Here is an 11,664-nt window from a genome sequence, read left to right on the forward strand (position 1 = left end):
AATATACTGTATATGGCACCAGATTAAATTGCATTTGGCAGAGCGTCAGAGGTCTAACGGAGCATAACGTAAATACTAACTCTAATGATGACAGAGAAATTGAAATTATACAGAAATTACTAGTACTTTATCAATCACAAATTAATAACTTTAATTTTAATTAATTTATTAATAATTTGCTAGTAATTAGTACTAATGATTATTGCTAAATTTGGAATAATATTAGTTATTACTGGTGCTAGGGCAGAATAAATCCATGTGCATACATATCGTTGTTAATGATAAATTGACATACTTTTAAAAAAAGATTCAAAAACGATTGGTTGACTTGTATTGTAGACTTGTGTACAATGATATGAAATAAAACAACAGACACAAATCAATATATTGTTTTTCATTACACTGAATGTTTCTTTTTTATACTGAATATCATGTAATGTCTTTGAATTATCTTCATACGTTTTTCATTCTTTGCCTTTTGGTAACACTTTATAAGATGCCATACTTATATTTTACATGCACTTACTATAGTAATAACAGTAAATTGTGCATAATTACAAGCAACAAACCCTAAACCAAACTTTTATCCTTTAGTAAGTACATGTAGTTAATTGATATTACTTTTTTTATTTAATTTATTGGCATTGATGGTTCCATGAAGAAACTTTAACATCCATGGAATCTGTCCATTCCACAAAAGGCTCTTTACTGTGCGAAAAAAAGGTTCTTTAGATTATTAAAATGTTCTTCACACTAAGAAAAAACATAGTTCTGTTAAGAAATGTTCACTAAAAGGAATCTTACTTTTAGGAGTGTAATTACACTGTAACAACACCACCTTAAAATAAATTGTAACCATTTTCCCTAGCAATACAGATACATGCAATTCATTTGAGAATTCCTTTGACATTTACGTGATTGACAGCCCTAATCTTAACTAGTCAGACATCTGTAAATATGCTAATTCTTAAATGACATGAACGCAGCATGACATCAGTGTGGTTTGTGTACTGTAATGTCAGAAGTGAGATATACCTGCTGGCGTACTGCCCTATCCGTGAGTGTGTGTCGTCATGAGAGAGTTGTGGCGATGGAGAAAGCCTGAAAACAAACACACACATAAACAAAAGCACACTCCAAAAATAACCAATGACAATCATGATTCTAAACATGAAATGTGTCTGATGATCTACAGTGAAGGCCAAGTGTTATTGGGATGGACGAACTGAGAAAGACGGTTAGACAAAAAAAAAAAAAAAAGTGGGAGGGTGGGGTGCTGGTGGATGTACTGCATGCTGTACTGAGGAAGGACAAGGAGGAAGAGGAGGACTGATGGTTGACTGTTGATACTCACTCATACTGCTCCGGACACATGCTGATGAGAGTGACCGGACTGCAAGAGGGAGAAAGAAAAAGAAAAACGAGGGGAAAGGAGGGGGAGTGGGGGTAGGGGAGGGAGGAACAGATTGTTTTTAGGGTCAGAGGTCACCCAACGTAAAGGTCAGATCCACACACAAGGATGTGGAAGTGTTCTGGCTGAAATACTCCTCCAGTACTGTAGGGGGCAGTGCAGAATACTGAGAAACACTGGATTAATTGAATGATTGAGAAATGATTACCAAAGTAATGAAATATCGCCATTATTTATTGACTGTCATGTCATATTTAACCTGAATGACTTAATTTCTTCTGTGGAACAAAAGACATAAAAAAATAAAAAGTAAAACATATACTGAGGGTATGTCTACACGAAAACTGAATTTTTCACATCCAGACGACAACGTTGTCAAAACGAGTCCCGTTCACACGGAACCACAAAAACAACTTAAAGTGCTGTATTATGCATGTTGGGCCAGTAGTTGGAGATGCCACACTGTAAAGAAAAACTATGGGAACACATAATACGCATGCAGATTTTCACAAATGTGATTTTTTTTTTTTTTTTTTACAATAACATTATCGTTTTCAAAAACTTTTTTTCAAATCTTTGTGTTTTCAGGCCCTCAAAAGCCTGTTGGCGTGTAAATGAATGACCAAAATGCAAAAAAAAGTTATCCGTTTTCAAAATGCACCATCAAATTATTTTATAAATATAGTAATTTTATGGTGCATTTTGGTTTGGCCCTGATCACTGAATATATTTTCACTGTATGGAAATAACAGCATGAACATTCTTCTAAAGGCCTAGTTTTGACTCCTACATAAAATTCATGTGGGTTCGAACAACATGAGTGCGAGTAAATTATGAACTTTCATTTTTAGGTGAACTATCCCTTTAATAAAGCAACGTTGTTTGTGTCATTACTTTAGAGCAACATTTGGCCTCAAAACTAGAGGAATCAGATCTCCAAACCAATCTTTAATCTTTCATTTATTTTCATTCCATTTCAGTGTCTTTTCATGTGAAAACTTGCTGTTAATCACACATAGCACCAAGCGCAAAAAATCTAACGCTCTGCTCTGACTCGACAGGGACAAGTTTACTCTACAAGTTTAATGGGTCTCTTGGAGATGATGAAAAGTGTCATTTTTTCTTTTAAAGGAAACCATATAGCAGATGAGATGATAATTGCAAGATGAGAAATTCAAGGTTAGATTGGTTCATGTTTGTCTTTTTTTTTTTAAAAGTAGGGGCATTCCCATCTGTCACACTGTAGGATTGGGGCATTTTTGTCTTTTTCACAGTTGACACGGCATCGAGGGGTGTGAGACGTGAGGTCTAGGATGAGACCTTCAGATGACATAGAATGACTTACAAACTCTTTTCGTTTTATGTAGGAAGGTCAACAGAGGCAGGAAAAGACCGTTTTTCTTTTTAATAACGTTTAAAATTGTTGGAAAGAGCAAAAGTCAAGATGAAATGGCTTTCACAGCTCATTTAACTTTTGTAATGTGACACTCTGAGAGTGAAACGTTTATCCATCGGGAATTGAGTGGATCAAGAATGGCATGCTTTTGCAAAGGCTTTATTTAATAGCAGCCTAAAAGATTATTTGGCTGTTGGTTAAAGTCAACATGAAATGAAAATTTAACCCATTTATTTTCTAAATGCATGCTTATTGATCTTACAGTGAACGATTCATCCATGTTTAGTTTTTTTTTCAGAACGCGATTTTCCAGTAAAACAACAGACTTCCCTTTCTGGTGACGTAAGATAATCATTTATTTAAAAATAAACCCCACCCCTCCACAATCAATTGCATGCTCACATTCATTTTTGAGTGTCACGCGCACATCTCAACATCCAAATGATGCATAGACGCATTTTCAACTTGGATGTAAGTCGCAATACGTCTTTTCGTTTTATGTAGGAAGGTCAACAGAGGCAGGAAAAGACCGTTTTTCTTTTTAATAACGTTTAAAATTGTTGGAAAGAGCAAAAGTCAAGATGAAATGGCTTTCACAGCTCATTTAACTTTTGTAATGTGACACTCTGAGAGTGAAACGTTTATCCATCGGGAATTGAGTGGATCAAGAATGGCATGCTTTTGCAAAGGCTTTATTTAATAGCAGCCTAAAAGATTATTTGGCTGTTGGTTAAAGTCAACATGAAATGAAAATTTAACCCATTTATTTTCTAAATGCATGCTTATTGATCTTACAGTGAACGATTCATCCATGTTTAGTTTTTTTTTCAGAACGCGATTTTCCAGTAAAACAACAGACTTCCCTCTCTGGTGACGTAAGATAATCATTTATTTAAAAATAAACCCCACCCCTCCACAATCAATTGCATGCTCACATTCATTTTTGAGTGTCACGCGCACATCTCAACATCCAAATGATGCATAGATGCATTTTCAACTTGGATGTAAGTCGCAATACAGAAGAAAATATCCATTGCTACTTCCATTACGTTATCACTTTAACAATATCTAGACATAACCTGGTCAAGTAGAGTTGTTTCTGTTTTTACATTTTGATGAAAGATGAAGGCGACCAACATTTGTTTCTATGGAAGAATGTGCGCTTATGATTTGTTTGACCAGGAAAACGTATTAAGAATGTAAAAAGGGTCCATTATGATTTCATGTTGACTTTTAGTTCGGCTGAAGAGGGAGAAATATGAGTCGTGTCAAAGACAAAATGGTCCAGTTATCTGGGCTGTTAAATGGCTGGTTTGGTGTATCACTATGTACAGAGCGCTGGACTCAAAGTAATGAGGGATTCTGTAAATTAGTGCTGACAGAATCAACAGACACGAGCTCGCTAATAAAAGTCGGTCAATATCCCCTGGCGCTTCAGAATTTCAAGAAAACCAAACATGGTGCATGTTTGACTGCATGGTTTAATTTTGCTTTTGGAAACGGTTCTGAATATATTTCAACCACGGTCATCACTCTTTGTTAAATCTGACACAAGGCGATGGGGTTTACTCATGCTGGTGCACACCGCAGCATATCTGTTCAGAAACCTGAAAATCAAACGTTACATGAAATGGTTTGCCATCACCGACGCTCAGATCGGCTGAACGTCATGCTAACGTGGAACGACAGGAAGCCTGTGCAGTGCGAGCAGTCATTTTGGCTCTGCTAATGGGGATTTATAATCAGCACCAACTGAAGAAATGGGTCATCTGCAGTTCCCCGTCATTTAGAAGGAGCTTCTTTCTGACACAAATTCATGAAATGGTCCCACTGGAAAACCAAAGTGCCTTAATCAACGGTAGTATGAAGATAAGGCAGAAGTGGGAACTGCATAACTCTTTATTTTCTTGAATTTGCCACACTTGGGCTCTGTTCCAAAAACACTGAACTGCCTAGGGCGGCATTGTAAGACATACAGTAGGCACGTTCCCAACACGGGGGCAAAAGACAGGCTGCATAATCGCGCTGCCTTCCAAGATGCCTTCTTTTGTTCAAATTCTAAGCCAGCATCACATGTATCTTTAGCGGAAAATTTATTTCGACAAGTACAGTGGAAAAAAATCCTTGCAATTTGGCAAGCAAAATTAGATAAATGTTGATTATGGGCCCTTTTTACATTCCCAGGGTTCTCAGCAGCAGAAATCATCATAGTTTGGTACACTTCTATAGTATAATATAATTTTTGCATTTCCATTTGCCCCAACAGCAATAGAAAAAAAAAATCCACAATAGTATTTCTTAGCATTCTTAGTGACTGTGGAAATGTGTCACGGAAGGGTCTATTAAATGTAACTAATTAATAAAAAAAATAAAAATGAATCTAATATGTGTGTTGGTTTTATGCATATTACACTGTGTATTTAGCATTTTGCTAAATTAACTTTGCCATAAACTTGAATTTGTTGAATTTGTTCAACTGAACGTGAGAGTTGAGATATGCGTGACATATCTTTGCTCATAGCCTTCAAATAATCACTTAATAGGTTCTACTTGAGGTAATGTTGCCTTAATGCTGAGTTAATGGAGCGTTCACATTTATTGCTGCTCAGTGAAATTTTGCAGGTGATTTCCAGTCCTTCTGATAGGAATCCCTGTAATCGGGAGTTTCGCATAAGGGCAAAAATTTTGCAAATTCAACACACTAGCCAACAGAAAGCTGCTTGGTTTGAGTGACTTCAGTGTGAGTTGTGCTTCATTTGTCGCTGCACTATTGACAATGGACCTTTTTTTGCACACAACATTTCACAAACGTAACACACCTTTAGAAGGTCATCAGTAGACAGCCTTCTAGGATTTTAAACAAATATCACAACCAGCTCGAATCTTTAGAGTAGAGAGCAGGTTATAAAGGCTTTCACACAACAGCACAGGCCTCTGTGTAGAGGATATATTTCAAGTTATATCAACATTTCTGGACAGACAGAAAATCATTCAAGTTGGAATTTCAAACAAACAGATTTTTGCCGAAATCAAAAGGCCAACTTCTCTGAGAAGGTGCTCTCATCACTGGAGAAAGACGACAACCATTTTGATGCAAATTAAATGATTTCTTACAGGACTCCATAATAAAAAAAACGATTTAGCAAACGCTTGAAAGACAAGTACTTAAAGTCCAGGATACACCAAGCTGACTTGAACTAGCGGCGATGAAAGAACCAGCGGCGACTAAAGCAGACGTGTTGTCGACTCACGTTGGCTACGTCTGGACCAATAAACCACGCTTGAATACACCACTCAGACTACAGCCCACTGCAAACTAGCATGTGCTTTCCATCTTGAATTGGTTCAGTGCATACCTTGGTTTTGACATCACGGTACGGTACCGTTTCGGTGCAGTAGGGGGAAAACTAAACATAAATTTGCTTTTTATTATTAAACAGTGGTTTACTGAACAAATTGCTCTCTTTAAATAACTTTAATTTTATTATAATTAAAATTTTCTTAGGAATAAAAATCTCCCTCGGCTTATGCTCTAAACTATAGTGAGCCCTTTAACATTACTATAACGTTACAATTAACAACATAGCCCAAATTTAAATGTAATTACTATTTATTTTTAAATATAATAATCAACACTCAACTTAAAAGAAATTGTATGCAAACATGTAAATTGCACATACTGCAGTTTTTAAATTAACTTTTAAATGATAAAAATTTGATTTGTTGTTGAAATATAATCATTTTAGACAGTGGCTGTCATAACTTGTTTCATAACATATTTATTTAAACATTCATTAAATAATGAAGACATCACTAACAGGTAAGTGCAATATAATGATTATAAAGTCTAATTTCGTGAAATGCTCTTCTCTAGACTTCATTTATAGCGCACTAACGAGATGTGGACACTGATGATTGAATGAGGTGAATGAAAAGCTACCTGACGTTTTGTTTACAAGCTGTTATATTGGCATCTTTCCGCGGTTGAAACACTGGTTGAGCGATTACATGAGGAGTGAGATGTTCATTCATGTTTATTTCGCGTTAAAACTAGTAGTAAAGAGGAAGGGATGATCGCGTTGAAGCGCTGAACTGAGCAGTTTATACAGCGATCTGTCGTGACACATCAAAGAGCGTCAAAACAGCATTTATTGTTTGAATTTTCTGAAAAAAATTGACAATTTGAAAGATGATAAAAAGTAACAATAAAAGAGGAAGTTTCCAATGAAGTTCCGCTCGTGCAGTGGTTAAACCAATGCTGTATTTGTTCGGTACACATGCGTACCGAACCGAAAGACCCGTACCAAAACTTTTCGATACGAATATGTGTACCATTACACCCCTGGTCCTGGCCTTAAAACAATGAAAATAATGACACATTCCTCACATTTCTCAATAGTTCTTCAAACCTTGCAATGTGAATAAGCGCATTGCGTGAAGGCTGTAAAAGCTCTCCAGACAGATAATGACTGGAGGCGGCAGCAAGACAAAGCCTGAGGACAGTCAAATTCAAACAAATTGCAACACAAATATACAGAACAACTTTCAAGTCACTTACGTTTCCATGTTGTCTCCCTCTAGGACCGTCTGGACGGGCAGGTATCCCAGGCGAGGGTGCTTCGCGAAATACTTCTTTGAGCGGAACTTGTTTTTTAAGACTTTGGTAAAATCTCGCATGTCTTCTCCTGAGGTGGTCTGAAAATGAGAGAGGCAGACAGATGATGGATGAGGAAGTGGATTTACGTTATTAACAATTGTTCAGAAGCAACTTCAATACAATAAAGCCCGGGAGTCACCAGTGGTTTGAACCCCCAGTATTAAACTTTGCTGTGTAGGCGTTGGTACTTGGTAGAGAATATTTAGGAGTTTCACTCTGAATCAAAGCCTTGGAAACCATCCAGATGGTACAACTCATATGTCTTCTAATTAGGTGACATACAAACACACACTTGCATCATTACTTTTGCTAACAAATGGGAATTGAGGCTGAAGGTTCTCTCCATAGTAACTCTGACCTGAAAACACAAGCTTCCACTCCTTTATATTTAGAAGGTGTTAGCAGACACAAGCAGTTTGCACACATGAGGGTTACACAAGTATACACATGCGTGTTTTAGGTCAGTTTGAGTGAAATGCATTATAATGAGAGCACACAGAGAGCACACTGATCCGTCCATTTACACTCATCTCATTCTCCATTTGTCTACTGAGCCGAGCATGGTGTTTCAGTCCAGGATTTCTCTGTATGCGTCTCCACACAAAGTCTTCTTAATCTGCACATATTCACCAACCAAATCGTATTTCTCCTGCAGACTGGGAGACCAACCGAAAAACAAGGATGTGACAGCCCATGCACTACAGAAGGATTCTGTCTCTCCCGTTCGGTCTGCTAAACTCTCAAGTCAAACCAAAGACCAACAGAACCCATGAATTCCAGATCTCACGAGCACATGAAAGTTGAAAACTCATATTTAATTACAACAGTCAATTGCCTTATAAATGCATTTTTTTGCTTTCCTTTTTTTTTTTAAGCCTTTTGTGTGAGAAACACCAGCTAGCAAAATACAAGTGTGGAGACTTGGAGAGACAGTTTGTAACCGTAACTGCACAATAGCATACAAAAACAAATTGCTGTTCATCAGCACTTCCTTCAGACTGGGGCATTCATACAGAATTCATTGTTTTTCTATTTTATGATGGGCGGCAACCAGCATTAATTTGCAATACTGTCATCTGCTATGTTGGAGGGTCAACTAGTGTTACTGGCTGTATGATGCAATTATGGTGCTTTTTATCATTTTTGAGCTTGATCCCCCAAAACTTCATGCTTTCAGTTGGCCTCATTCAGCAAACATGAGCAGTTAGAATAAAAATTAAAAAAAACTCTTCTTGTATCAATTTACACTGGGTTTTCAATGGTGAAAAAGAAAAAACAAAATCAAACAGACATATAATAATGTGAGAAAATGTGAATAAATGGTGTTTTTTTCCATGTTTGGGTGAAGTTTTCATTTAAGAAAGGGCTGAAGATCCTGAACAGCACATTACTCATTTACTCTGACACTGAGCTAAAGAAACTCTTTGTATCCCACAACTAATAAAAACCACATCAACAACAAAAAGCAATATCACCACGATGAAAAAGCAATAACGGCGTAACAGCCCAACCGAGGGCCACAAAGGCATATTCTGTTCAATATTGATCTTCTGCTCTCTGAATGCTGATGACAGTATTTGGTGCTGAATCGAAGGTAAATTTGGTTTATAGTTATGCATGTGTGTGTGTGTGTTTCTGGGATACGTCGGTTTGAAAGGAAATGAAAGAGTCTAGATGGTGACCCTGAATGTCAGCGGAGACCACGTCAACTAGACGAACCCTAGAGACAGATCCCCTGTGAAGAACTCATCAACTAGACGACCATCGGCACAAGACCACTAGAACCAGATGAGTCCTCTGCACAATCCGACATGTGTTGCAGCCTGGAATTAAACCACGCCATGCTGGTTTCGTCTGGCCAGAGGAGAACTGGCCCCCCCGACTGAACCTGGATTCTCCCAAGGTTTTTTTCCCCTCCATTTCGGTCACCGATGGAGTTTTGGTTCCTTGCCACTGTCACCTTTGGCTTGCTTAGTTGGGGACGCTTAATTTCTGGCAACATTGTTGACTTGAGTGCACAGATACTATTGGAAGAGAACTGAACTGAGCTGAATGACATCACTAAATCAACAATTAACTGACTTTAACTGGAAAAATGACTCTTTGTTATTGTCTTCTTGCATTATTGACAAACTATTTTCCTGTTTAACACTGTAAAGCTGCTTTGACACAATCAGTATTGTATAAAGCGCAACATACTGTAAATAAAGGTGACTTGACTTGAAAGGCATTCTCTTCCTGTCAATATAAAGGTACGTGGACATTTCACAACTGCTGGTGGTCCATGTGATAGAAATCTGACAGGAGTGATTAATTCAGGATTACTGCTGCCCCGCTGAATGCCAAACCAAAAAACAGAGCGAACAAATGACCCGACAGAGTTGAAGGAGAAATGAGAGTTTACATCCATTCAAAAACAATAAATCAGTCACTTGATAATGTTACATAGCGGCTGGTGGGCTCCAGTTTCTAGCTTGGCACTGTTATAAAACAATTAGTTATGCTTGAGCCATTTTTTAGGCCGAGCGTCGTTGTCTGTGCACTCAAACGTTTCACTGTATCACTGTATCAATTTCTCTCTAGAATCACAATTATATAGCTCACAACGTTGTAAAACATTGTCATTGGCAAAGTAAAAGGAGCCGCATTGTGTTGGAAATGTCACTCGATATTAACAATTTCTTTATAGAACTGTTGTATAAAAGTTATATTACACTTGTGATCAATATTTTGGGGCCAGTGGTAGTTTTACGTGATGCTTCATAGAACAGCACCATAAACTTATTACAGAACTCATTCACACGGAGTAACCTGGGGTTAAACGCTTTGTTCAAGGTCACAATAGTGGCTCACTGCTAGCAGAGATCGAACAAGGAACATTCTGGTTACCCAGATACAACAGCCAATACAACGGCCATTTCTGTAATGTTGGAACATGTGCATATGCTAATATTTTTAGGAACTACATAGTCTGTTTTTCTAGGGGTGGAAATCTTTTGATACCTCACAATTTGATTCAAATTGATTCTGACATGTAATAAGAAACACTACAGAAATTGAATAATCATATGTAAAACTAAAACACTGCATAGTCTTCGCTGTATGAATAAACTATAAATTGATTCTTAATAAAGATAGAAAAGGGATTCAGTTAAAATTACTGAGTGATTCTCTCTCTCTCTCTCTCTCTTTTTGTTTGATTAACATTAATGAAACAGATGGCAACAAAGTTCCTCATGTTACTTTAAGAACGAATGTACGGACCCTATATACTGATACACATGTGAGTTTCTCCTAACGGTTTATGTTCACATAGGAAATAGCTGTTTACTTTAATACTCCACACAATGGTTATTTTGGCATAATTGTGTGTGTATTTGGCCATTCAAGTGCAATAAGCCGCGAAAGAGATCTTAATTCATGATAGCATGGTGAGTGCTTAGAGCGCTCCTGCAAAAATGCGAGGCGCAGCAGGTGGCTAAAACGCGAGGCGCCCGGGGCGCATAAACAGCGCACAAAACGCTCACTGCTAATAGAAAACATCCTTTTGCCAAACCCCCAGACAACATCGCATCCATGCTATTGCTGAGCATCGACAACACCGAAACATGTCGAAAAGGTTATCTTTAACCACGAAACCAGATCGGCCGCCCTGTAACTTTACACTCTCACTCAAAGGATGGACGATCTGACAGGATTGTTACTGAGGTGGATCACATCTAACATGCATAGTAAAGACAAACTCACCGTATCTATCTAGTATTGATGAAGATGTATATACATTTCAATTTCAGCAGACAAATATTTTTACAGTTAAGTTACATTATTTTTCCAGCCACAATTAATCACAACAATGTATATACAATTACAAATGATTATATATAAATCGTCAGTTTGTTGTTTTACACACATGCACACAGACATTATTTCATACACATCATAGTCGTGAGATGCAAGCAACATAGACAAATGGCAAGGAATCTGTAGACGCCCATAACAACAAAAGACTACTTTATTGAAACTTTTCTGATAAGAAGTGTGCGCTGCAAACGCGAGCATTTTTGACGATCGTTTCTGTCCAGTCTGCTAGTTTTATCGCGTTTAACCACAGCTGTCGTCGGTTTTTTATCTGGCAGTGGTAGCAGATATGCGATCAAATTTCTAATTTGAGGCTGTATTACGTAGATTCTGGCACCCAAC

General features: G+C 37.6%; 1 protein-coding gene across 1 annotated transcript in view; it reads right to left on the reverse strand.

The window, feature by feature from the left end:
* LOC107565978 (utrophin-like) overlaps nucleotides 1-11,664 on the reverse strand; it is a 44,490-nt gene that overhangs the window by 8,305 nt on the left and 24,521 nt on the right. The window contains exons 6-8 of the mRNA XM_016251323.1: nucleotides 7,366-7,502; nucleotides 1,355-1,393; nucleotides 1,036-1,101 (exon numbers count right to left, since the gene is read on the reverse strand). Coding sequence (XP_016106809.1) covers nucleotides 1,036-1,101; nucleotides 1,355-1,393; nucleotides 7,366-7,502 — 242 coding nt within the window. The remainder of the gene's footprint in view (nucleotides 1-1,035; nucleotides 1,102-1,354; nucleotides 1,394-7,365; nucleotides 7,503-11,664) is intronic.

Source organism: Sinocyclocheilus grahami, unplaced genomic scaffold (assembly GCF_001515645.1).
Source record: "Sinocyclocheilus grahami isolate Dianchi unplaced genomic scaffold, SAMN03320097.WGS_v1.1 scaffold1037.1, whole genome shotgun sequence".
NCBI classification, from domain to species: Eukaryota; Metazoa; Chordata; class Actinopteri; order Cypriniformes; family Cyprinidae; genus Sinocyclocheilus; species Sinocyclocheilus grahami.